The sequence below is a fragment of the Lonchura striata genome, chromosome 4 (assembly GCF_050655825.1).
Source record: "Lonchura striata isolate lonStrDom1 chromosome 4, ASM5065582v1, whole genome shotgun sequence".
Lineage (NCBI taxonomy): Eukaryota > Metazoa > Chordata > Aves > Passeriformes > Estrildidae > Lonchura > Lonchura striata.
The window spans coordinates 67,868,337-67,895,875 of NC_140706.1; the positions used below are offsets into that span (position 1 = coordinate 67,868,337).

Here is a 27,539-nt window from a genome sequence, read left to right on the forward strand (position 1 = left end):
ATTAATCATCACATTATTATTCAGGTCTTAATGATCTGAGAGAGGCTGTTCTTTGAAAGATAGAGTTAAAATAAGGGCACTGCCTTATATAGTGCAAATGTAATTCAGCCTTTAACTGAGAGGTGACTGAAGCAGGTGTTAAAGTAGAAAAGGACTCATATGCTGGAAAAGCTCCAGAGTGAGTTTTTGTGAAAGCAGAGAGCCCATATGAAAAGTCATAGCATGGGAAATATCAAAATATATATGAAAAGATTTTATAAAGAATGTAATAGATGGATACCTGGTGTAAAAGGTCAAAAAAAGCCAGTATATCAAACATATATAAAAATAAACATACAAATATACAAAGAGGCTTTTTTAAGCACAAAGATGACAAGTTAATTAAAATAGAAACCCAAGCTGGGAAATAGAAGGTTAAATGGAGTTCAGTATTCATACTGATGGTATGTGTCCCTTTGGGACAGAATGCCATGCTGGAAATTGCAGCTGAGGAGCACACAGGGCTATAGGAAAGCAGCAGAGGTGGCTCACAGGGATGGCAGCACCTCCTTAAGGCTCATCCTTTGCAGGACTGAAATAGAGAAATTCTCTACAGATGAGGATTGTTTCAAAGCTGCTAAAGAGCCACTGAGCCATTGCAAACCACAGCAAGATAATTTTCAGCACCTTCTTCAGTCAAAGAGGGCTTACTTAGTTTTACTGCTTTACTCACTGGCAATTGTGGCAGCTGCCTTACTATGGAAGCTTCAGGGAGCCCAAAATTGTCCATGAGTTATGGAACAAAAGGTTATGATGGTGTCAAAGCTGCAGACTAAATCCATCAGTGGTACACACAAACATTTCAAGAACTCCACTTGTAGCAACAACAGATGGGTCTCAGAGCCATATTTCTTTGGGTTTTCGTTAGCAATTTTAAGACTGCTAACATAACAGGGGGATAGCAACACCTTATTTTGAACAAAAAACATTTACCTTAGCACTTGGCAAAAAAAATTCAATGGTTGTGGTTTCTCAAATTTCTTTGACTAGTTAGGGTTAGGGTTACCATGTTTGGGTACACCCAGTTAAATGGGATGTGAAAATGCATTTTATTTAATTCAGTACATAAGCCATGCTGGGGAACTGTGTACCAGGAGCCCTGGACTTTGCCTGGAAACCTATCCAGAAACCTTTGTGCCAGCAGAGATCAGCCCTCAGTTTTGTGGCAATACATGAATCTGGTCTGACTGAGATTGTCCCAGTGCAGAGCACAACTGGTAACTCATGTTCTCAATTCTGCAGCTATTCATTCAAATTCCCATTTTCCTTGATGTCCTCTTCCATTTGATAATGTTTGCTATTACTTAAGAGGTGTCCTGGCATTCCAGTGATGTTAGGAGGCTAGAGGAATGTGGGTTTTTTTATTCTTGACTATTACCCACTTTTTTTTGTCTCTTCTTGCTCCTGGTTTTCTTTCAAACACTTCCATGTAGAAGGTGCAGGAGAAGGTGCACAGTTTTTCCCAATAAACAAATTCAGAGCAATTTCCCTTCCTCTTTTGGGAGGCAAGTAAAACCAATTGTGTTAAAAACCACGGGGCTGTGGCATATCAGCAAAGGCAACTGAGGCCATAGAAATCTGAGGAAAACCTTGCAAAAAATGCCTTTCCTTGCTGGTTTTCCATCTTACATGGACATTTTTTATGGCAAATATGGGTGCAAAATACAACTGCTCCAAAAGTGGCTTTTTTCATCTCCTTTTACTCCACTTCCACTGATTTGAACAGCGACATGAAGTGCAAGCCAATTCCCCAGGGAATCATCACCTGGAGCCCTGGAGGATGTAGTTGGACTTCATTAGCAGCCCCACCACTGGGCCAGGTGACCCTGCTTCCTTTAAGGAGCCTTTGCACAGCAGCTCTGAAGATGCCTTTCCTTCCCCTGCTGTAGGGTGTAGCAGTGTGTTCCTAGAGGTAGGTTGGTGGGTAAGTCTGTCTTTGCTTTTTTTCAAGTCTGTTTTTAGATAAAAGCTGAATGATCATACCTTCAGAGGCTTTGTATTTCTGTTTTAACTCTGCCAGAGAGAGTTACTTGGTTTTGTATTGTGCTACTGGTATTTCAGGCAGTTGTTTGTGAGGGATTAGTAAGCGTGGCACTATAAAATACATTTTTGTCTCTTTGTCTGAAAAGTGTGAAAAAAGCCTGTTTCCTTGTGTGAAGTCTCCTGAATCTGCTAATCTTGTGCATAAGATGTTCAACTTAAGGTATGATGTCTTACTTCAGAAAGCAAACAAAATAATTATTTTATCTGTTCTCTGAGCAAACAGGGAATAAATGCTTTGTATCCCAAATGTGTGGGGATAATACAATGGCAAAGCTGCTGAAAGGCTGATAGGAAATAATTAATTGCTGGCTATTGAGGGGTTTGTTGCTGTATTGACACACACTATGGCTGTGTCTTAATCCTGGGTTTTGATATTCATGTAGGGGTAACACCTGCTAGAGGTAAGCAGTAACATGTTTAATTGTTTCCCTTGATTTAGAGAAATGTGTGTTTGTAGCAACAGACAGCTAAAATGACTGTAAATTTCTGCTCCAAGGCTTTACCTTAAATAAATGCTGACAGGATTACTAAATATTAGTCTTAAAATGCATACCTTGCAAAGAGACCTGAATTATTGTTTTGATTGTGTTAAAATCCTTTTTCTAAGTCTAGCAAGTGTGATAGTGAAGAGTTTGTCTGACTGTGTGAAATCTGGCTGTAAGGTGGGAGTAACACCACAAAGGGGACACAGTGTTGTAGCTTGCTTTGCTTCTAGAATGGAAGGTAAGAAATTATCCTGCTGATTCTCAAAGTATAGATTTTTCAGTTGGGGGAGAAAGATCAGGTAGTCTGGATTACAAAATTATATGATTCTGGTACTCAGGAGTTAAATGTAATTAATTAATACTGATTTTACCTGTGCTGTTCTACAACTCGGAATTGCAATTTTTTCAGGTGAAAGAGGGCTAGAATATTTTGTGAAGTAAATGATTTTAGTCCCCTCCCCACTCTGCCTCCCGATTTCTTTAACTGTTAAGTTGAAATGAGTGTGTTGTAAATATTGACTTCCCCACTCCCTATCTTTTTGAGCCACTGTTTTTCAAATGTTGGATTTTCCTGTTGAGCTCCAGCAGCTGTTTCTGGCTGTGCAATTTAATCTTATATGTAGAGGAGAAGCTGAGCTTTTCACCTCATTTCCATATTAAACTCTTTCCTCAGTAGCTCTGTGTTGGTGAGGAGAGCCTTTCTTTGGTTGTCTTGAGGAGCTTCGTGGATTTCAGAGTTTCAGTGAATCCATGAAAGGCTACGGCAGCAATTGATACAATTCAGGGATGGTTTAGTCTTCTAAATAAGTGTTTAGAGTGGTTTATAAACTTGTGGTATTAATCCTGTCAGGGAGACAAATTCTTACTTCATTTCATGTGTTTGATGGTTCCAAAGCCTACTTTGGAAGAAGGCTTTTATCACTTCTCTGGAGTCCACATCACTGGCTATTATAATCCTCAGCCTGCCTAGACAGCCACTGCTGATACCAGGCTGTGGGGAGCACCCTCCTTCCCCTCTTTTTTAGACCATTTCTTTTAAAGAGAACTGTTTATAAATGAAAGTTTAAGTGACCCAGTAACGCTGATAGGTTTTGTGAATGCAGCTAGTTATTACTTCCCAGCACAATTTGTCTAACAAAAAAAGGGACTTAGCTATCTCAAAATAGGCACAAGTGAATATGAATATACAGCTGGCATCTGATCTTGCAATCATTGTGTATTTTGGAAGGTCAACTGATTGACAATTTGATTTCTGCCTGCTGAAAACTGTAGAGTTGAGGTACCCTTTGATGAACTGCAAAATAAATGTTTATCATTCACTTTAGAAAGAGATCCTCTTTTCCTCTGAAGACTTCCCTTACTGATCCTATATGCAGCACAGAAAACTGAAAAGGAGCAGGTGGAAATGTTGTTATTTGAATATTTGCTGTTTATGGACATAAAATAGCATGGCTATTAAAAAGGATGTTAGATCTCAAAGACAGATAGCATGAGGGAGAGATGACGGTGGGAGGGTGTCACAGGCAGTTAACTCTGGTCCTTATTTTGCTCCTTAGTGGAATCAGGACTTACCTCCTGTGTCCTGGGAAATGAGTTAATTCTTTGAGGACACAAAGAATGGGATGAGGCATGAGGACCCCTGCTGAGCACGGGCAGGGCTCACACAAGGCTGTGGGCACTCTTGATATTTTTTCTCCCATGCACCCATGCCTGTCCCAGCTGCAGTCCTACCTCATCATCATTACTGTGCTCATTCTCCTCCATTTCCCATGGCACAACTGGGGAGCTGAATGTGAAATGAACACAAATACATTTACTTTGAGTTGCTTGGCATGGTGTTGTAATTAAAAGACAGAGCCAATTCTCTCCATTTATTCAACAGGGATACATTGTTCCTCCTCCTGATTTTTGTTTTCTCAAGCACTGTCTCTTCACGGCTGCTCTCTCACAGACTGTAAGTTTGGGTTTTTTTGGGTTGGTTTTTTTTCCCCCCCCCCAACGTTTGGCACATTTAAAACGAATGGGCAGGTACACTGAGCTAATGCAAAGATTGTGCTGTTCTGGAGAGCTGGTCTGGCTGATGCTGAGAGCAGAGCAGCTGCAGACCGCCTGCAGATGTGGGCCGGACGGACAGTTGCTCATGAGTGATTCCATTATGTTTCCTCAGATCCCTCTTTGAGCCACGTTGGGCAACTGCTCCCAACCTCTAATGGCTTCCTTATGTTCTCTCCCGCTCTTGTTCAAGCTGTGCAGCTGGCTGCCGGGGGGACAGCACGGTGACAAAGGCTGCTGCAGCACGCTTGGCAGGCAGATGCTGCCTGACAGGGCATGGACAATGCAGGGGCTCTGCTCCCTCTGTAATTGGTGGCTGCTGCGTGCCGGGTAATTGGGCTCATGGCCTCTCCAGAGCGGGTGGAACAGGCTGAAGGACATGGAGAAAAGGCTGCTTTGGTGGGAGCAGTGGGTTAAAGCAAGACACAACTGTTTCTGGATCCTGGGTAGTCATAGGTTCCCTGTTGGTACTGACAAAGGCCCTTTTCTCATTGTGTTTTGGAGCTGTTTGATCACTGTCCTCTGGGCTTGCCCGAGAGGCATCACAGCTGATTGTATAATAACTCAGCCTAGTGTTCAGGACAGGCTTTGTAGGAGACCTGCCCAGAGCTTTTGATCAGCAGCTCCTAGTTCAGACGGAGCACAGGAGAAGTGGAGGAAGACTGGAAAGCAGAACTTAGTGCTGCCTTTATTTCCAAGTGTGCAGGAATTCCTTCTGAGATCCTGGCTGTTCCTGAACTCAGACTGTGCCCTAGTGCACAGCTGGTGGTGATGGCACCAACTCGCCCTTCTCTAAGAGGTGAAACTTGACAAAGCCACTACTTCTGTGCTGCACATAGCAGCCAAGCCTTTGTCAGCATAATTAAATGAAACACCAAAATACCTCTGTCATTAAAGAATACAAATCTTTGACAAGAGCATTGAGGTAGGTCTGTCCACAGCTTTTCCCTCAAAGAGCTTTTCAACTCAAACTTCAGGTTTTCTTTGAACAAAGCCTACATCAGACAAACCTCTTGCAACAGAGATGAGAGAGAGAAAAGACAGACTAGACATAGGGAAGGGTTTATAAACAAATCCCCTGCTGCTCACTTTGTCCCTGCTTTCAGTCAGCTCTGTGGCTTTCTGGGCTGAAGCAGACTGCAAGCTCACTGTAGTCCCTAGGGAACTTTTCCCATTGTCACTGGGGCTGGTTTCTCGCTTGTCCTGCTGCTCTCTGCTATCTCCTGAGCCTGAGCTCTGTGCCTGTATCTCCTTGATGTTTGCTTCCCCCCTCTTAAGCACACCAAGTAGCTCACACATGAAGATACCATATCTTTTCCCCAGCAACGGGCCCACTTGGCTGTGTTGTCCCCTTTAAAAGAACATGATATACCAAGAGAAACAATAAAATTGGATACTCTGTCCTAGCCCCTAACCCAGGTATTTTTTTTGGAAAAGGCAAGGTTTGTTGTGATAAATGTGAAACGTGCAATACAAATATTTAGCTACAATTAACTCATCTGTTAATGTTTCCTGCTATCTTTTCAAAGTTTTTTGTGTACTTCTTTGTATGATGGAAACATCATACAATACTGTTCTTTCCCAACTCAAAATAAAAAACATCTTCTTGAGTTCTTATATAATGGAGGAAAAGAGCAGTTGCCCATATCTCCAGTTTGTGCAAGGTTAATAACTGGATGACCTATGTGACTGCCTTGTATTTTGGCTGGAATTTGTGCTTTCAGATCCTTAGTTTGTTATTTTTGGTGGCCTGGGCTGCTTATTATTGCCAGTTGAGGAGATGTGCTTATAATGAAGCGTTTGGTTTAGTATTTGGTGTATTTTCTGCATGGGATGGATAATTCTGCTCCCATTTTCTGCTGTTATAGACCTGTGTGAATGCAAGTACAGGGGCTTTGATTAAGAGGAAAGTTCTGACAGGTGATGATCTGATGAGGAGTTTCTGGGAACTGCAACAAGCCTTCATCTGCTAAAGTAATGGAGCTTTGCATAAATTAATATGGTTCCTTTTTCCCTGCTCCAGACTAAATCTTCCCAGCAAGTTCAGAGAAGTGGCTATGGTAGAAACACCCCTCTGTAAATGAACCACCAGTGTAGTGAGAAGTTAAACAAATCCACAACATCTTCCCAATCCCATGGCACCAGAACAGCAAGACGCGTCACAGGACAGGGAAAAACAATGATACTGAGGAGGAGGAACAGACATGAAAGAAAGAAACAATAATAACAAGAATAGAGGCACATTGTCATTAAATGAAAACATCTTAAAAAATGACCTTTCTGACAAACCACAGAAATAGCAAACATGCAGCCTTTTTAATAACTGTTCCATACTGGAGTTTTGCACACATACCCCCTGGAAGCTTAATGCAATCCAAATGTCTGTCCCTTGGACAAGGCCTGGGGGTAAATGCTCTTTGATGCCTGAAGGAACAAGTGAAAGCTTGCAGGTTAGTCAAACCTGCAAAAATCCCATGCTCCTGACAATGCCTCTCTCCATTTCAATATGAATTTTTAACATTTGATGTTTTCTTCATCTTTTTCATTGTTTCTATGGGAGGGAAGTGAGGGGAGAGGGGAAAGAAGACTTTTAGTAAATGTTTTGTCATAAAAGGTTTGCTTAGTGTCTGTGCTAAAAATAACTTGTGTGGAATTTTAGTTAGCACTGATGTTGGGCTGCTGCAGCCCTCAGCAGTGTCATACTGCATTTGAAGTGGATAAATGTCTCCATTTATATGATGATAGGGGTTTTGGATGAGTTGTCCAATTAGGCAAATACTACAAGCTGAAGGGATGGACAAAATGCCGTATGGGATGATACCAAAATCAGTAGCTGTTCCTTCCTAGACCTCTCAGAACAGTAGATTTCTTATGAAGAAAGTATTCAGATTTTTTTTTTTTTTTAAGTGTATTGAAGCCTTTTAAATTTTCACTTCTTTCTAACACCTTTAAATATTGGGACCTATTATATCCAGTAACTATCTCGCTCTTAAATCAGGGGTTGTTGTGTGACTTTAATTTCTCATACCAGTATCTACTAAAAAAAATTCAAAAGCCAACTGAAGAGCATTAGAGATTAATTGGGTTCAACTAAACAGAGCTAAAATACCCATAATGGACAAATGTTCACCTGTTTCTATTTAATGTTTTGTTACAAGCCTTTTAGATTGTTGTATCTTTTTCCTGTGTCTTTTATCAAAATTCTGTGTTAAGTTATTATACATATTCTCCAACCTTCAGAATTTCCTTAGGAGTAATGGTTATGCTCACAGCCTCCAAGTCTGTAGAGAGGTGAAACAAAGTAAAATTAAACTACTGCCAATCTTATTTTATGGTGTTTTACCAGAATTAAAATGTGTTGCATATAACCCAATAACTCTTATTGCAGTTTGTAAACTAGATGGAAGTAATGTAGTGTCAAGAACTATTGCACAAATGATGGAATTCAGAAACTACAAAGTGCCAAAAAATGGTTTCTCTCTAAATGAGAAGGGAAATGGAGACTCTGCTCCTGTGCTCCTGTTTTCTGCTGAGGGCTCTGTGTGTATAGATTTGCCAGGTTGGTGGTGGGCTCAAAAATTCACTGGTTGGACAGGCAGGATGCTACCAGAAACTGCACATTGAGTGCTCTGCATCCACTGCTTCCTCCCCTGCCAATTCTCCCACGTCTCCCTTGGTGCTGTAAGGATAACCTTGCTCAGGCACGGATCAGGCACAAGGATGTCAGCTGTGATGTATCCTGTGACTCCATGCAGGTTAGTGCTTTTCATCCCCGGTAACAGACCAGGGAACTGAGCTTGGCTGCAGGCTGGGCACAGACACGTTGTACAGGGACTAACTGTGGCTGCTCCTGGAGTGCAGACAGGTCCTGTTCCAGACTTTCTGTGATGACTTATTACAGTTTGGGAAGACTTTCATATAATTTCCAAAAGGGCATATTAATGTCTTGTACCTCTTGAAAGACACGCTTTTAAATAAGATGCAGCTGCCCTGTACTTTCAGCCTGTTTCCTTGCTGCCTTATGAGAAAAGATGACTAACTCGTTCACGGCAATCCTGAGCAGTAATAACTTCAAATTTACAGTGCACCCAGTGTCCAGATGCCTCAGGGTGCCTGACAGGCTATAACTTAAACCGTAACTTTAAAAAAATCCCGTGTGATTGGACACAATGGAGCCGAGGGAGGAACAGAAACCCTATTGTGTGACAAATAGAACGGCGTCCCACAAACAATCTCTAACCCAAACTCGCTGCAGCCCGGCCCAGGGGGGTGCCATTGTGCTCTCTGAAAATGCCAGAGAGGAGCACTCACTGCAGCTAAGGGGAAGCGTTTGGACAGGCAGGCTTGGCACAGGGAAAAGCAGAACCAGCTGCAGCTTCAGTCCGAGGGTGGGTTTTGTTAACCAAGGGTGAATACTTCAGAAAGGAAGCACCAGACATCTTACAGATGTCTTTTATAGCTATTGCTGTGCTTCAAAGAGCCTGCATTTCAGAATACACTTACACTCTTATTAATCTAATGATTGCTCTGTACATATAGACACAAACATTCTTCCATTGGTCCTACTCTAATTTCAGATACTTACAGAACTCCCTGTGACTTCAATCTGCTCTCAAAACCAACTTTTGTCCTGAAGTGCAGGTGTTTCAAGGGTTTGATTCAGCTGCTGCTCTTAGTGAACAGTGAAGGTAGCTGCTGACGGGGGGGACATGTGAGATCCTCTCCCCAATTACTTCAGTCTCCATGCATCTCTGCTTTGTGAAGCTGAGTAGACCTGTAAAGTTTAAACAGAAGGCTCTGTTTGAAAGAGGGAACTTATTTGAATCATGCTATTGTTGCTTGTAAGCAAAGACACATTTCTAATTTCTGTCTTTATTTCAAAAACATAATAATGAAGGGAATAAAGAAAAAAATCATATTCCTGCCTTTAATCTTCCTATTGCTTTCAAAACAGAGTAATTTGACTATGAAGTATTTGTAAGAACACAATCTTTGAAATAGCTATTGGTTTTCTTCATTTTTCCTTTATTGTTTGTTTTTCTAAGTACTGTATAAATAAATTTACAGTTGATCCTTGCAGACCTTGGCAATAATATCCAAAAATCATTTGAGCCAGAGTCATCATACTTGATGATTCTTATTTTTTTTTTTTTTTTAGAGTCTAGTCTGATATATTGATGTTTGGTACAGAGCTGTTGAGTACCCCTGGTGTCAGATGGAATATAATGAGGATGAGAGTTTTTAAATTGAAGTATTCAACAGAAAAGCCTTTTTTAAACACTCATCCTGCATGGTTTAATGAGAACTTAATTCCTGACAAATGTTGGTGGTTTTAATTTCTTTTTGTTGTTTTTTTTTTTTTTAGTTTTTGTTAGGCTCAGTTCATTCTAAATGTGCATGTGATGTCCCTGGTTATGCAAGCCCTTAAGCTTTATAAAGCAACTCATACCGAAAAGTATTATTGAAGCTGGTTCTGCAGAGGTCTCTAGGTGGAAAACTCCCAGATTTGTTTAAAATTTTCACATTCAGAACAGAATATGTATTTGTATTAATATTTCTCTTTCTCAGAACAAAACGTGTCTTTGGATGGAGTGGAGCAAAGACCCACAGAGCAATTTAAGTGTCTGTCCTCTATGCCTGTGTTAAAGCAGTTAGAATTTCCTATTCTTCCAGAGGAATTTCTTACAACACTGGGAAGGAAGTGCTTCCTTGGGGAAAATGTTGTTAACTGAGAAAGTGACTTCAGTGGAGGGCAGGTAGGCAGGAGAGTGAGAACCAAGGGAAGCATTAAGGCATGTTCAGCATAGCTGTTGCCCATTCTTAAGTCAGTAGCTCTCACTTTGGTGCATGCTATTCCCTCTTAGGATATGGATGTCCAATTACATGGTCTGTTGATTTTAGCTGTTCTAAAAATAACTAAAACCCTTCAAAGAAAAATAAATCCAGCAGCATTACAAACCATATCCCAGTTTGCAAATCTCTGGTGTCAGTGGAAATTCCCCTTGCATTTCAAATCCACTGTGTCTAGCCCTAATGGTTTGGGCTTTTGTAGGCCTTCAAGCAAAGTGTTCTCTTCTGGGACCAGGTTTCCTGAGCAGGGGAATTAAGTTGCTCCAGCTCACAGTGCAGGAAGAAATGAGCACATCCATAGTGTAGAGAACTAGGGGATTTAAGCCCTTCACTGGTGGGTCAGGCACAGCTGAATACTGAAAGATCAGAAGGTAGTGGACACTCATCCTGTTGAAAAGAGGGTAACTCAAATGCTGTTTTTCTGAGAATGGGAAGAAAATAGTGAGGCAAAAGTGCATAAAAATTATGTGAAAGATGACCTGAGACAAGTCTCTGAGCAAAGGACAGCAGAGATTGTGAAAATGTGTGCTCAGAATGGCAAAATTAATTTTCCATAGCTGGCAGTTCTGATAAATACCTTCTGTGTGTATGTAGCCATTCCCCAAGGATTTAAAAACATTCTGTCAAGCAGCTTAATGAAACTCCATGTTGTGGAGATTCATGGAGAAGTGAAAATAGGACTATCCAACAGCACCTGGCAGACATGAAAGGCAGAGGTCAGTCATGAGAGTTGTTATCCATCTGCTAAAATAATATCAGCAAACCACCAAGAGTTCATACTAGTCAGCTGTCTTCCTGCTACAGGAAACCCAATGTGATGTTCCAGCTTCATGTCTTGAGGAACGGTGGAAAAATACTTCACAGGCATCAAATCTCTTTTAAGGTTTTAGAAAGAATTTTTTGGATGGTTGGACTGCCAAACACGATGAGTTAAATGACTGGCACAGAACAGGTAGTGAAAGGGAGCCTAATTTCCATGTTTTTTCAGCAAATAAAAATAGAGAGCACAGTGTGGGAATTAGCTTGGTGATGAACCTCGTGTTCCATGAAGATCCCTCTCATGATTAGGTAGCAAGTAGAAGAGGAAGAAGGCAAGTTTAAGGCTTATTGCTTCCAGAAGGAGCACAGGATTAGCTCCAGAGCAGGCTGTAATGGGAATTGGGAAGGTATAACCTTTATGCACCAGGGCATGTATGGGAATGGTTAGGACTGAAGGAAGCAGCTCACCAGGGGGAGGCTGGATCTGGGAAGTCACTTTCCATTAAAGAAGGAAAGGCTGAATCGATCCTGAAGGGGCTGTCAAGAAAAACAGGGCGGGTGACACCAATTAGGGAAGTCACTCTCAAGCTGAAATTCCTGAGCTGAAGAAGCCACTTCTGGGATGTGTAAGGATGTGGCCCAGTTCATGTACATAGAGTATTTCTGTCACTTGCTGTCTCTGAGGAAATTAATGGAAACGGTTTACACTGAATGTTTAAAGTATTTTTAACCATTCTCTACTTGCTTTTTAGACTTCTTTCCTATATCACTTAAGTGAAGTTTTCATGTGAGACAGCAAAAAAAAAAAAAAAAAAAAATTCTACTGTCCCATTATATTGTGCTCCTTTTAGGTCCATCACTATGAAACTTGAATTACTAACTTAATCTTCTACTTACTCAAAATTTTGTCTTTTTTTTTTTTTTTAACCCCTAGTTTTGAATCCTCTCAAACAACCCAAGTGAACACTTCATATGCCATCAGCTGGGAACTGTAAGTACAAATGCATGTCTGAATTTTAGTACATTCAAAGGGGAGAGAGAAAAATTTTAATTCTGAAATCCGGGCAGCAACTCCTTACAGTTCAAATATCTGAAAGAGATATTTTGACAGCAACTACTTTGTGCCTGTAAACAAAGAATGATACAAGTTTAAAATTTACAGCTTTTTCTGACCTTGAATATCACAACGCAAGGATTCTGTATTAGTTTACAGAAAACCCAAACAGCCAACTGTGCATTAATTAGAAGAGAGATTTTGGTAGGGAAATAATTTTTTTGTTGCGATGTTTGCTGAATTCAAAAAGCTTCAAAAGAATCAATGTAGGGAAAAAAAAACACACACACACAAAAAAACCAAAACAAAACCAAAAAACAATCTTTAAAAATAAGTCTGAAATGAATTTTGCTCAGCAAATCAAAGTGCAATTGGGAAAGAACAATTTAAGCTTTTCAAAGCACCAAAAAACACAGACAAAACAAACACTGTTAGAGCTGGAAAAGACCCTGAGACACTGAGTAAATGGGCATATTTTTTTTAGTCATATTTTAAACAGGCACATTTAATTGTTTCAGAAAGTAGATGGTTTTACATGAAAGAGATTGAGTTTTGAGTGGGTAGTTTGACATATGGTTTGTTCCAGGTACTTAAGAGTCCCTGTGCCTGGTGATTACTGGTGCCAAGGGTGCCATTGTCCCCAAAGCAGGGCAGGCTCTAAAGGTGTAAACAGCTCTTACCAGGCTCGGATAGTATTTTTTGTTTTATTATTTTGGGTTTTTTTGAAGTGGAACTGTACAACTGAGGAAAGGAAAGAACCCAACCCTGAGAGGTCTTTATGCTATTATTCCTCTTCCCATCTTTTACTCAGACTCTGCCATGAGGCGAGCTGGAACCTTTCCCTCCTGAAAACTTTCAGTGCAAAATGAGTCAGTGCAAACCCAGTTTCCATCCTGGTCCAGGCACTGCAGTGGGGAAGGTCTGGGAAGTTGCTGTGAAAAAAGAATAATAGTCCCAAATGAAGTTCAGGACTTTGTACCTAGGCAGAGAAAGGGGCTTGGCAAATTCCAGGGAAATACCTGACTGAAACCTTTGCATTCCTGGTCAAAGCTAAACATTATTTGCACACCTGAAACGTGCAGGTACACATGAATTGAGAAGGAACAGTCTGACAATACTGTACATGTCCTGCACGTGAGGTACAATCCAGATAAGACAAAGATTTGCTTTGAAAGAGCTGCTCCTGATCACATCAGGTTAAGATGAAGTGAATGGGGTTGGAGAGCAGATCCATAGATTCAGGAAGGAAGTTTTCAAAACATGCCTGCAAGCTTGGTTAAACTGCAGCGCAGAAATGTTTTGTGGACCAGTACAAATTGGGAAGGAGGAGTAATTATCATGAATAACACGCTGTCTCAGGTATGTCAGCTGCCAGAATCTAATTCTGGCATTGCTAGGGATGCTGCAAAAGTTAACATTTTAATACTGGCTCGATGCAAGGAACTCTTGAAAGGATTAAAAAGCCATTAGCCTCAGATTTCAGTCCAACTGCCTGCAGAGCAGGAGGAGGGAGGATAGAAATGTCAGGTCCCTGAAAAATTTTAGAGATGATATCACACTATCCAAACAAGGGATTAGCAGTGAAAAGTCACCTTTTTTTTTCTCAGAGAATATATTTTCCTTGTAAGCTGCTGGACACTTCAGGAGCTGGCATGTTTACTTCTGGCATCTCGAAGAGCATTTTGGTCTTAGATACTTTTGTTTGTTAGAATGTGACATATTAAGTATGACACATTTAATTAGCTGTTCCTCGAGTGGAGGGCCTAACATACCATGCCTCTGGTATGGTGTTGCAACAAGTACTGTAACTCCAGAAAAAGCTCTTGCAATTATTCTGTTTCTCACCACAGGTGGATTCCTGCCATGGAATTTTATGTGGGCCACAGCAGCTTTCATGACCAAGTAACAGCCTCTATCTGAAAATACCTTGTTCTTTTTCCAAGGAAGTTACGTAAATGAATTTTGACAGTGTAAGGTTTCAAATCTGAAGGCTGCTGGATTCCCTTGCGTTTCTCCTCGGCGTTCTGTAAAGAGCAACCCAGAAGCAGAGGGTCAACATGTTCGGTTTCTTTGTGCTGCACTGCAAGTGAGTCACAGCTGGAAGGTTAATGGCCGATTAAATGGAAAAAAAGGGTATTTTGCTACAGGTGGACAGGCAAGTGTGAATTTGTGATCAGTGTCACACCACCAATGCACCATGAAAGGGAAGACTGGTGACAGTTTTATCCGGTGCTCCAGCATTTTTTTCTGATCTGCTTAAACAGAATAAGACACAGATAACAGCATTCCACATTGGAGTAATAATGGCCGAAATTTACAAAGTAAAACAGTTGTTCTTGTGTACTGAAAGAGCTTAAAACCAAGACACAAATGCATCCAAACTGTAATATTACCTTTAACTTCCCACAGAAGAAATATTTCAAGGTTCAAAATGAAGACTCCCCAGTGGAATTTTTTTTTCCTCTCTTCTGCAAAGAAAAATACTGAAGTCTTCATATAGTGTAAAATGATTTTTAGACTATTCATGACCTTTGGAAAAGGTCAGAGACAGGAAAATTATGCTGGCATTTTAATCTGATATATATTAAGAAAGACTGGCATCCAATCAAGGAAGTGTTCTGGTCTCCAAAAATATTAAGTACGTTCAATCATGTATGGGGAAGCTTTACACCTAGATCTTAATTAAAAGAATAGTTAAATTTTGCTCTTCATCATAAAACTGAAGCAATTGTCCCAGGCAACTTATTTCCTCTCAGTTCAATTTATTTGTTTTTGAGATGGCAGAATTATTACTTATACAGATTTAGATGCTCCATTTTTATTACTAAATTAGTAGCCAGCGTCCAGGCTATCAGTCAGGGTGTGAAATCTGTGGGTCTGGTGCCTTTTCATTTCCAGAATTATTCTTTCAACCATGTTGTTGGAGTCTTTCATCCTTTTTTCTTGTCAAATTAAGGGCCTAATGAAATTTACCAGAGCATTTGTTCATATATTGAACATCATGCAGTATTATATAAATTTCTCTGTATAAACATGCATGTTGGTGGAAATATACATCACCTTTTGTCTTTATAAGATTTTTGTCTTGTAAAACTTTATGATAGCTAAACTATGAAACTGCAGATGCTAAGAACAAAAAGCCATTGTGTGGAAATAGATAAGGGATAGTCAGAGGGAGTTTTGTGTTCAGCTAGACCTGATTTTTTAAATTTAATTTTTCCCTAAATGTCCATCTATGGATGGGCAGGAATCCAATTTATCCAAAGCACTTTCATGATGATTTGTTCCCTGGCATATGGTAGCTAAAATTCATGACATTTGTTTCGCTCCTTCCAAACGACACCAACATGGAATTTTTCTAATACTTTGTGGATAACTACGAGCTTTTAATATTTAACTTCTACTGTTTATACATCTGTTAACACAAAATGAGGTAGAGAGAAAAGAGGTTGTTATTCTCCAGTGGTTTAATTATTATCATTAGCATCACAATTTTACAATATGTCTATAAATAGGTTTTTTTCCCCTTTTCTTCCTTTTCCTTCTGCTTGCCTCACATGCCTTCATACTTATTTTTAATTCCTTAATCAGATACGATTACAAATCCCTTTTCTAGCTACACCACCACTTCAGTTCAGGGAGCAACAATGAGTATGGCCTCAGTGAAAATCCCAGAAATCCCCAAGAAAGCTATTCAGCTTTCTAGCAGGTCAATGTGTATTGTGCATATATAAAATGCATATTTATTATGTATATTGTAGTTTTGTGAAAGAGTACTGGTGTGATGTTACCAACCTGTTGAAGTTGAACTTCTCCCTGTTTGACTACATTGTGTGTAGTTTTAGTCAGAAAAGCATGCCTTTGCTGGGAATGTCGTAAGAATATACAGAATGCTCGTTTATTTTTTTTTTTTTTTTTTGACAAAAAGCCTCATGTTTGCATGTTCTCAAGGATGCCCGATTTCTGCCTTCAGATCCGCGCTCCCTCAGAACCAACCCCCGAAAGCGAAGGATTACTTGGTTTCCAAGCGGAGCTGCCCTCACGCGTTGGTGGAACACGACAAATGAGGGGCGACAAACCCGGGCGGGTGACAAGCCCGAGGCGGGACACAAATCCGAGGCGGGGACAAGCCCGGGCGGGACACAAGCCCGGGCGGGACACAAGCCCGGGCGGGACACAAGCCCGGACGGGACCGAAGCCCGGGCGGGACACAAACCCGGGCGGGACACAAACCCGAGCGGGACACAAACCCGAGCGGGACCGAAGCCCGGGCGGGCGGCCGCCGTCCCCTCACGGCGCCGTCCCCTCACGGCGCCGCTGCCCCGCCGGGCGCGCGCGCCCCCTGCGGCCGCCCCGCCCCGCCCCGCCGCGCGCGCTGGCCCCTCCCCTCAGGAGCCGGGGGAGCCCCCGCATCCAGCCCCTCTTCCTGCCCCCTCCCCCGGACTCCCGCTCGCCGCTCCCGGTGGGATGGAAGTCCCCCCGTAAGCCTCTTCCTTCTCCCCCGGTAGCAGGCGGCGGGCCCCGAGTTCGGTGCAAAAATGCTGGGCATGTACGTGCCGGATAGGTTCGCCCTGAAGTCGTCCCGGGTGCAGGACGGGATGGGGCTCTACACGGCCCGCAGAGTGAAGAAGGTGGGTGATGGCGGGGGAACGGCCTGGCCCGGCCCGGCGGGGAGCGGCTGCCACGTATCACCGGGGAGTTGGGCGGCTCTCCCGCCCCTCTGCCCCGCTCCAAGTTCGCCTGAGCCGCGCTGTGCCCGCCCGGGCTCCCCCTGGCTCCCGGAGCTCACGGAGGCGCCGCCCGCCCGCTGCCCCCTCCCGGCGCGAGGAGCCTCCCGGGGCGCCGCCGCCTCAGGCGGGAAGGGGCGCGGAGGGTTTGCTGTGAGGAATTTTATTTTCTCCGTTTTGTGATTTATTTATTTATTTATTTATTTTTAAACTCGGTTTGTGTTAAGTCTGGCACAGTTTTGAGGGCAGAGCTCCCCCGGGCGGGACCGCCTCCCTGAGGGCAGGGGGAGCCCGGAGCTCTCCCGTCGCCTCCCTCACGGCTCTCCGGGCTCGGCACGACCGTGGTTTCCTTCCTTTTTTCGGCGTAAAAAAGCCGGGCCCTTGAACGATGTCATTCGGCTGAACCGAGTCTCGTACTCCAACCAGGTGATGCCCCCTCTTCACACTTCGGAATTGAAAGTATCTTGACCATGTGAAATTCCAGCTGAGACTTTCCAGGTGGCTTGTTAGGACACATAAAGGCATACTAAAACTATGAACCCATCATTAGTATACATACACTTTTCTGTGTTTTGTATGTTTTGCCGTCCATCTTTGTCCTCGTTTTGGCTCTGATTTTTTTTTTTTTTTTTTCGTAATTTTTCACTGGTTTCATCAACAGGACTTATACTAGATGGGGTGGAGGTCTCACGTTTTTAAGGTGCCCCTGAGTGTTAAGGGGACCGGAAGGGAACTATTTTATTTCGTTTGGTTTCATTCTTTAAAACTTTTCTACTGAGGTTCTGAAGTTCCATTTCAAAACTTTCTGGGTTCACACAGCAAGGAAGGTTGTACACGATTTACATTTGTTAATCTCTGGACTCTGAAATAGAGTGAAACTCGTGGGAATCAGCGTCCCCAGTTCAGAGCCGGGGATCTGAGCTTCCCTGCGTTACACTATTGCCAATTGAGCCATTAGAGCTGCATGCTGAAACGAATACAGCTCTTCCTGCCTAAATTATTCCACCTTACTTAGGACCTTCACACAGGCAAAGCGTATGAGGTCGGAGCTGTGCAATCACCTAGAAAAAGTGTTGGAAGTGTGCTGTGTACTTCATGTGGACTGCAGAAGGCAGAGGCAGCTGCAGTAGGATCTGTTTGTATTAGGAGTGTCTGGTGACAGTGTTTGTTACAGACCTGTCCTTTGGCACTGAGTCCTCTGTGCTGGCAGCACAGCCAGCTGTGGTGTGCGGAGCCCTGGTCAGAAGAACAGGCAGAGGAACCAACTCTTGAGTTGCTCTGTGGTGTATTACAATATACTCCTAAAATACGTTGGAGACCTAAGTCCTGTGTTCTCTGCTGGGAGAAGGGTGGATGTGTAAATAAAACAGGTGGTACACTGGACACAGCCAGACTCCATGTTAGTCTTTTCCATGGAAAGAAGATTCACACCTGAAGTGCTCTTGACCTGTTCGCCTGCCTAGTAATGAGGCAGAAGTGTCAGACTTTGTGGCTGTGATAAAGAGTAGCTTATAGCTGTTAAATAATTTCCATGGAGTTTTGGGACTGGGAGGAGGTGTTGAATGTGACACTTTATTGTGAAGTAAGACCTAAGTTGCTGAGTAGGAAATACTGCACTGTTTTCTCCCTGTTGCTGTCACACAATTGCAGTTGTTGAACTGAAAGTAAAAAAAAAAAAAAAAAAAAAAAAAAATTGGATGATCTTATAATCAGAAATTGCAGTACCAGCTCTCCAAGTGTTGTGGAGGCCTCTGAAAATTCTGCTGTTAGCAAAGTTTTGGTAATAATACATTCTGAACTGCTGCTGCCTGTCATCTGCTTGTGCACCTTCAGGCATCCAGGGCTTTCAAAATTTTGTTTGTAATCATAAAAGGTGCAAACTTTTTGTTTTGTTGCCTTAACAAAGCTGTGATTCCCGTGTACCTTCTGTTTTCCATGAGCTGGCCTCAGGCTGCAGAGCGCTCACATCCTGAGGCTCTCGGTGTAATCATCAGAGAGCCATTGCATTTCTCAGGGTTTTGCTGCAACTGGAAGATTAGCCACAGCTGCTTTTTTGAAAGCAACTGTTGAAAATAGTTTTTTCAGCGGTGGAAAAATGTGTGTTTATATCCTGAATAATTTCTCTGCCTTCAGACTGTGTTGTACGCCTTGCTTTTATTGAGCAGAGGGGAAGCTGAAGTCTTGAGTGTGTTTTTGATTAATGTCTGTTGGCATCTAACAACATGGTTATTAACCAGAAATAATATGTGTGTTCATATATATATATATATATATATATATATATATATATGAAGAAAATTATCTGAAAGGCTAAACATGAAAGGCTAAACAATAATTGAACTTATCCCCATGGACCAAGACATCAGGTTTTGCTTACCCCCCAAATTTGAGAAGCCGTAAAAAGTGCTTAGAAATCTGCATCACCTACAGCTTATGTTATGTTTACTCTGTGTTGAGAGGTGGACAGGTTGCTTTTGCTGTTGTTCCAAGCTTCCAGAAGGTCTTGAATACTGCAGTAGAGATTTCCTGGTTTGGAGTACTGAGCTGGGAATGGTGTGTGGTGTTGTTCTGAGCTGTTCCTGTGCTTCAGCGATGGGTGAAATGAACACTGTAGGTGCTGTACACATACGGCTGTATTTAACTATTTCCACCTTCCTTGCCGATGAGGTAAGAGAAGGAGGAAGTTTCAGCATGAGTATTGAATCCCAGGATTTGAAGAACTGGCAGGGGAGGAGCTCTGGCATTATTGACCAGCAAAATGATGGATAGTGGTATGGAAATCAGTGAGAACTAAGGATATGAAGCTCTGGAGTGCCAGTTTTTACTGTCACTGCCCCTGTCTGGCTCCTTTGCTGCTCTGGGCTCCAGTTACTGAATTCTGCTGTTCTTGTGTTTTAACCTTCTGCTTTGCTGTTCCTTGTAGTGAAATGTTCTTTGTGCACATTTAAAAAATTGTCCCCCAGTTCTGTTGCCTTATGTCAATTTCCTTTTCCTTTGTTTATTACCTCTTCAGGTTTAATACAAGTTGGTTGTTTTTCTAAAAAAAATTTGATTTCCTGTTTCAAAGAGGAACAGTCCTGGATGTTTTCCATTCCACTTTTTCTCTACTCTACCTGTAGGCAATCTGTAAAAACTAAGCAAGAAGAAAAGCAAGTAGCAGGCTATTGCTGGGAATATGGAATTTGCCTGGAGGAAGGGACAAGATCAATTCTTTTTTTTAACCAAAATACTGTTGTTTTTAAAAGAAACACCAAACTTGCTTTTCAATATACACTTAAAATCTCTAATTCTTGAAAGTATAAGTGCTTTTGGATCTTAATGCTGCCTGAAAGAACACAGCATCCTACATTCCAGGTGTTAGGGCCTGTCCCTACAAATAGGGACAAGGCAGTGTGTGTGGGGGGAAGTTGGGCCTGTGGAAGAAGAAAGTCCTATTAAATTTGCCCCGCTGCTCCTGTGACATCTGTGCAGGAAAAAAACCCTGACGCCAAATACTTTTGGAAGAACATATCAATGGATGCTTTCACGGCGGGTGTTATGACTAGCAGGTGGTAGAACATTTTAATTTTGTTTATGGAGGCTCAAATTAATTCATAAGCACGTGCATACTTTCTTACCATTTTAAACAAATCTCTCTGTATGATCAAGCCCTTAGTTATTCAGTCTTTTGATTTGTGGCACTTCAAAAAGTAGCGTTGCAAATAACCTTGCAAATAAATCTAATGTCAACTTGGTGCATGCCAGGTTCTTTGTTTTAGTTGGATGCCTGTTGCAAGGTGCTTCCTGAAAATTTTGTAAGAAATTTAAGAAATTTGACTTGTATATTTCAGCCTTATTTAAGATAAAGAAAAATCCTGCTTCCCAAAGGAGAAATAAGCATGCAGAGGGAAGGTATGGCTTTATTAGATTCTTCAGAGTATGAGAAGAATGGGAATAAGCTTCAAGTTGAACCCTCAGGGATGTGCACCTTCTTGGCATATAGTAGGACAATAAAGGAAAACTCTCCTTTCCTGTTTGAGGCTAAAAATTACTCCTCTGCTAGAGTTTGATGACTGACTTGCCTTCTTCTTTTTACCCCCCTACTGATTCTTTTTCTTTTGTAATTGTGCCTTAGGGTGAAAAGTTTGGGCCCTTTGCAGGGGAGAAGCGAATGCCGCAGGAGCTGGACGAGAGCACAGACTGCAGGCTCATGTGGGAAGTGAGTAAAGTGATGTCATTGCACCTCGCACAAACTGTTCTCACTATTAAGTTTTACTGTAACAAATCCTTCCTGTTTTGTTTCATAGATTAAAGATCCTCTAGAGAGATTTAGTACTTTTAAATTACACTGCCTGGGTAGAGGAGGATTGACTTCTTTTAAACTAAAGAAAAAGCAAATGATGGTTTCTAATTAATGAAGTGTGGAAAAAACATCAAGTCAAGCCAAATACAAATATAATAACACTGTGAAAAATCATTAAAACATGTGAAAATAATTAGAAAAATTAAAACACTTTGAATTGGGGAAGCAGATTGTAAGTTACAGAGATACTGATTTATGCTCATCAACAGGTACGAGCTTATGGCTTCCTTCTGCTGTAATATGAAACATTTCCTGGTGTGACACTTGTGTTGGGATTTGGCAAAATATATAAGTGAAGTTTTAAAATTTTAGCAGTCTTTAATGCAATGAGTAGGTGTGAGGTTTTCAGCAAAATAGAAGCCTGTGGGCAACTTTTTATTTTTTATATACATTAGCCAGGAGCAGCAGTTTATGCACTAGTTCTTGTAATTAGGTACATAAACCCACCCTAGATCCTGCTGTACCTGTGTGTGCCTGAAGTAAAATCTGAATTTACCAGTTGAAGAGATTACACTGGCTGAAAGATACTGGCAGAAAAACCATTTCCAACTTGTTAAAAATGCCTTCTTTCTGCTGCCTCTTTTCTGTCTTTGTAATCTTTATTTACTGCTGTAGTTCTTTGAGCAGAATTTATTTTTTCTTTTTTTTCCCCTCAGCCAAGCAGTTTCTATTGAATGCACATTTAATCCTCTTTTACACTGACAAGAGGACTACTTTCTTACTTTTTTACCTTTCTGTGGCTTGAGGTGGAAGGACTGTTACTGCATGGCACGAAAGAAACTTACGTTTGACATCTGGCTTAAAGCACTGTCAGTGCATTTACCACAAAATACATGTTTATTTGAAAAATCTCTGGCATTAACATCACTGAGCAGTTTATGAAGAGAGCAGAGTTTTGATGCAGCCTTAGTAGAGCTACAGATAGAGTCTATACACTAGAATGATGACTGAGAGAATGTTAAAAGCCCATATTTTTTTACCCAAACTCAATATAAATATCGTGAGTGGTGAAATATTCTTAGGAAAGTGCTAACTCCAGTCTGTGAAGATCTGTTTTCTCCCCTTCCCTTTCTTTTGTCTATTTTAATCTAGGGGTGTGCCCCAAATGCCCTTTCCCAGAGAAGAGGTGTGGACAATTGTTGGCTTTTGCTTTTGGGTTATGTACTCAGAGCAGCCAGTTTCATTCTCTTTGTTCCCAGCTGAAACCAGAGCAATATACTGTGCTTTTATTACAGATGTTTGCTGAGTACAGTTAATGTGCCCTGGCTCACTTGGCTCTTCCTGATGTTTCTGCAGGTTGTTTTAAATCAGTAAAATGCTTGTGCTAGAACAAGGTTTTCAGGAAAGACAGTGGGTGGATTACAGCAATGAGAAGGTTTATTGGAAAGCTTTATGATTTTCCAGATTCCTCATTGCTCATACTTAAATAGATTTATCTGTTTCTGCACGACAGGAAAGAAAAGGCAAATACATTTATTTATTGGTGACACTAATGTGACCCCGTTGACAGCAAATCAGAAAATGAGGTTTTTATGAGCTGTTTTAAAATAATTTCATAATATCTTACTGTAACCTAGTTTTGAGAGTCTTGAAAAGATTCCTGCATACCAAATTTTATGACTTCCTGAATGTTTTAACCCAAGTTGTTCATGTTTACTGAAGTTGATCTGAACATGAGCTTTCTAATATAGTTTAAATCATGCTGGGAGTAGTCTGAAGTTGAAAATTGAGACCAGGAATGCAGAAAGTTAGACCTGAACAGCCCAAGTAGATGGTTATTCCAGAGTCTGTAGTAAGCACGCGCAGAAACTGGCCAAGTTTGTGTGTAGCCACCTGTACCAAAGATATTAAAAATAATTAATTTGAAGGCTGTTGGTGGGAGGCACATTAAAGCCTGACTTCACAGTCTGATAGCAGTCAAAAAACAGGAGAGGACACCTTCAGAAAGAAGTCTGAAGCAGTAGAGGCTTCTTGTAAGTCAATGAAAAAAATGGGCATTAGTGCAGCATTTCTTTCCTTGGCATGTGATGCCTGGGATCCAGGCTTAAATTTTATGGAATATTTTTTCTGTGAGGAAGTTTGCCACATGCATTTCTACTTGTGCAGAGTAGTGCTCTGTGATGTGGTCTGTTTTGATCAAGCCATTCCTTTTTCTCCAAGACCAGCACTGTGAGTTGGCATCTTTAAGGCATCACATTGAGGCAGAATTGCACGCATTATATTTTCTTTTGGTCTCAGGTAAAACGTGGCACCCAGAACATTTATTGAGCCCAGTGATTTTGTTCACTAAAATTCTGAAGATATTAGAGTTTCTATTTAAATTAAATATAGCAGAATGCCATGACTCTGCTTGTGACATGCACAGTTGTGAAGAAATCAAAGGTTTATACTTGCTCATTCAACAGATTCCTGGGAAGTGGAAGATTCCAGTGGGTGGGAAGCATCCTTGATCTTGCTGTTATCTTTGTAAAGAGCTACAGGCCAAAATGTTTTATTTATGAGTGGTGTGAAAGGGAAAAAACCCTCAAACAAACCTATGGTAACCATTTAGCTAAGAGTGATGATAAAAAGCCAAGAAAATGTCCAAATGGCTTTGTGCTTTCTCTTTCTTTCTGTTAAGAAAACACCTCTGTGTTATTCTCCAGCTCTCTAAATGTTGTGTTGGTGAAGGACACAGCTTGTTGCTGGTGATGAATTGAAAGTTTTGTTCTTACACCTTGATTAAATACTTCTTTGTGTGTATTAGTAAACTTGGCATAGCAGCTTTGAACTCTTTGTATTTGCTGGAGAAGCAAATGCTTAAAGGCAAGCAGGAAATAATCTTCAGGTATTAAAAGTTCACAGACATTTTTGCTCTGGAGGCTCAGATGGGCCTTTGTGAAGGGAAGATAACATTTCGTTTATGTACGTTCAGTTCCTTTTCTTCCTTTTCCTTAACCAAGAAAGGGGAATTTATTTCACTCCTATTGGGTTGTGGCAGGCATATACTTCTGGTGATGACTTTGGCAAATGTTGAAACAGGGAGGGCTGGAAAGATTTCGTCCTTCTTCAAATACTCTGACATACCATGAAGAAATGTTGGTCAGGGTTGGATGGAACATAATACGCCATGTAATGCTGAATGTTACATATTTCAGGTTGGGTTTCTGTCAATCTGCCAGGATCATGTTTTCTTCATTGTTGCATTAAAACCAAAGAGATTGGAAAACAGTCTTTCAATGGAAGCCAATGCTTGTGTTTATTTATATAAGAAAATAAAATGAACTTACATTTCTACTGCTTAACTTGCATCACTTTTGCTGTGACAGTTGTTTTCAGTTAAATAAGCCTGCCTGAGAACTAGTGAAGGCAACAGAAAATCTGCTATTGGCTGCAGCCAGCTTCAGATCAGAGCTGTGGTGTTTAGGATTGAGGTATAAGAAGTCAAGCACATTAAGCTTGCTGTGTTTTGGTGGCTTTTTTTTTCCTTCTTTCTTTTATCTTGCCTATAAAATGTGCTTCTGGCATGGGAAGACTCTTACACACAAGACATTAAGTCAAATTATGTCCACAGATTCATGATAAAATAAATCTTAATTGGATGAATTCTGTTTTTTCTGTCAAGGTAATGTAATACTATAAATCTAATTCTGAACAATATAGGCTTTATTTTTTCTGTATGAAGACTGCCTTTCCAGTATTGTCCCTCAAATACTGTCTACATTGAAAACTGTTTGCTTTTAAATGTTTCTGCGTGAATCTTTGTTTAATTAAATAACAAAATGCTTTTGTTTTTCTAATTTCCTAAATGATCCAGGCTTTTACACAAATCAGAAGTTGTTGCACTATCTCATCTGCAAGTCCATGTCCCAAAATTTCAATTTTAGTAAATTGTTCTCAAATGGGATAGATAGGTGTCCAGAGTAGTTACTAATGTTGTTATAATCAAATCTGTTAAAACTTGTTTCAGTCATCTTTTTCCATGTTAAATGTATGACTTTGTATTCATTTTAGTAACTTTTGGAGCAGGCCCATTTATGATATTTTGGTTTTGGTGGTGAGAAGGAACTACTCCTGAATGTAGCTGAGAGTGTTAAACTCCCATCTTCAGTTACGGGATATATTTAAGATGCTGGAAAGCACATGCTACTAGGCTGAGGTACTCCAGTCTGAACTTACTGTAGAAGATCACACACAGTTTGCTTAGGGAGATTTGGGTATCATTCCAGAGAAAGGGAAGTGCAGCCCTGCTCCTGAAAGCTCCACAGAATGTTTGCAGGAGTCTAGGAGTGAGCTTCCTGTACCCTTCTATCCCTGGCAGGGTCAGGTAACGTCATGCACCAGAAGGAGCTTTATTACCATGGAAAACTTGCTGTGTGTTTTGGCTGAAGGAAAATGTCACATGCTGTCTCTGTCCCAGACTTCTTACTGAGCAAGCAAATCAGCAGTTGCTGCCTCAGGTTTCTTTTGCTGGAGTTATTTTAAATATCTCCGGCAATGTTAAAAAGTGAATTTCTACTCTGCAGTGAGCTCTGTGATGGTCTGAACTCAGGATGCAGAAGTATTGCATCTAGCTGTTTTATGCTACAGCAATAAAGATCATATTTTCACCTAATCAAAAAAGAAGCAGTGGAGAAACCAGTACTTTTCTCTACAGGATTGTTTGATGAACGTAGATTTTTTGATTTAGAAATGTTTTAGGAAATTATTTCCAGAAAGCAGCTTAGGTGTTATTTAGGGTTGTGTAGGGTTTCATATGGGGAGCTTATATGTTAACCAGAGACACATCTTGTCCTGAACTCTTCTGTTCCTGAATTCTTCTGGTGCTTGGTAATCATGTCAGATTGTCCTGATTGGCTTTGAGGTGGAACCTCACCCTGTGTGGTGACAGTGAATGTCACGTGTTTCATCTTACGCTGAAGGCACTTGACTGAATTAGTTCAGTGACACCTTTTGTGTGGATTCTCAGGAAGATAGTTCCACAGTTTGATGTACATAATGTGGATATGTGTATGCGTTTTAGGTGTTGGTTTAAAGTGCTAGGTTTAGGATCCCCTGCCATCAGTTCATTTAGGAACCTTCCTATTCATGCAACCAGGGAAGGACTGGTTCATATCACCAGTCTAGTCCATGCACAGTGTGGTGTTTTTGCAGTTTTTCTTGACTTTTCATGCTCACATCTGTATATTCAATGCAGCATTATTTCTTTATGAGGTGAAAAAAGCAGTGGAAAATACAGAATGTTTTGAAGGGATTTATCGTATTCCTTTATCGATAGCTTCCTTATGTGTTAAAGCTCTGCTTCGTGTTTGGCATCTCTCTGTGGATTGGCAGAGACTCTGAAAGCATAACTGAGATGACTGTATCACTGAAGCAAATATAAATTACAGAATTTAAGAAAGCCAGTAAAGAAAAATTGGTGAAAAGTTAGTGTAATGTATAGTTTTTATAATAGAACCTGGATTGCTTGTCATTCCAACTCAAGACCTGATGGAAGCCTTTATAGGATCTACATGGTGGGCTCCTGTAACTTGTGCTTTGGTAGGTAAAGTACAAAGCCTCTGTAGAACTGGGTGATTATCACAGTATCACAGAATAGTTTGGGTTGGAAAGCACCATAAAGACCATCCAGTTCCAGCCCCCCTGCCAGGGACAGGGATGCCACTCATTAGATCAGGTTGCTCAGGGCCCCATCCCATCTGGCCTTGAACACTCTCAGGGTTGGGACATCCAGGGCCTCACTGGGAAGCCATTAGTGCTTAGCGTCAGATAATATTGTTTCCAGATGCATTTCAGTGTGTAGGTTTGACACTTTTCACTGTGGTTAATCCATGGGTTGGAAAGTAAGAGCTTTTAAAGTTTGAATGTTGGCACCTTTTCATGTGTCTTTTTTCCTTCAGAAGAATGGTAATGAGTTTTGAAGATCCTTATTTGTTTGCAGAACTACAGTAATTATTTTTTTGCTTTATCTGAGAACAACATGCTGTCACCAGCTATTATTGTAATGGAATACAGTTTTTGTCTTTTTAATGATACCCTAAATGTTTAGGTAATTGAAGCAGTCATACTGAAGAAATATGATATTGCATTCTATTAGAAACAAATATAGCAAGAATGTGAGCAATTTATATACAAAGCCATGAAGACAATCCAGTTTTGATCTTACATAGCCAAATTCCCAAGCTCTTAGGAAATACCTGCCCTGGATA

General features: G+C 41.0%; 1 protein-coding gene across 41 annotated transcripts in view; it reads left to right on the forward strand.

The window, feature by feature from the left end:
- Positions 1 to 16,625: 16,625 nt before the first annotated feature.
- Positions 16,626 to 27,539, forward strand: part of PRDM5 (PR/SET domain 5) — a 184,506-nt gene continuing 173,592 nt past the window's right edge. For 27 of the 41 annotated variants that reach the window (XM_085579340.1, XM_085579344.1, XM_085579350.1 and 24 more), the window contains exons 1-2: positions 16,979 to 19,676; positions 21,124 to 21,207. In XM_085579340.1, the coding sequence (XP_085435466.1) occupies positions 19,443 to 19,676; positions 21,124 to 21,207 (318 nt within the window). In that variant the 5' untranslated portion in view covers positions 16,979 to 19,442. Of the gene's footprint in view, positions 16,914 to 16,975; positions 19,677 to 21,123; positions 21,208 to 27,539 lie in introns of those variants that run through there. The other 14 variants (XM_085579364.1, XM_085579366.1, XM_085579367.1 and 11 more) reach the window with 8 other exon arrangements.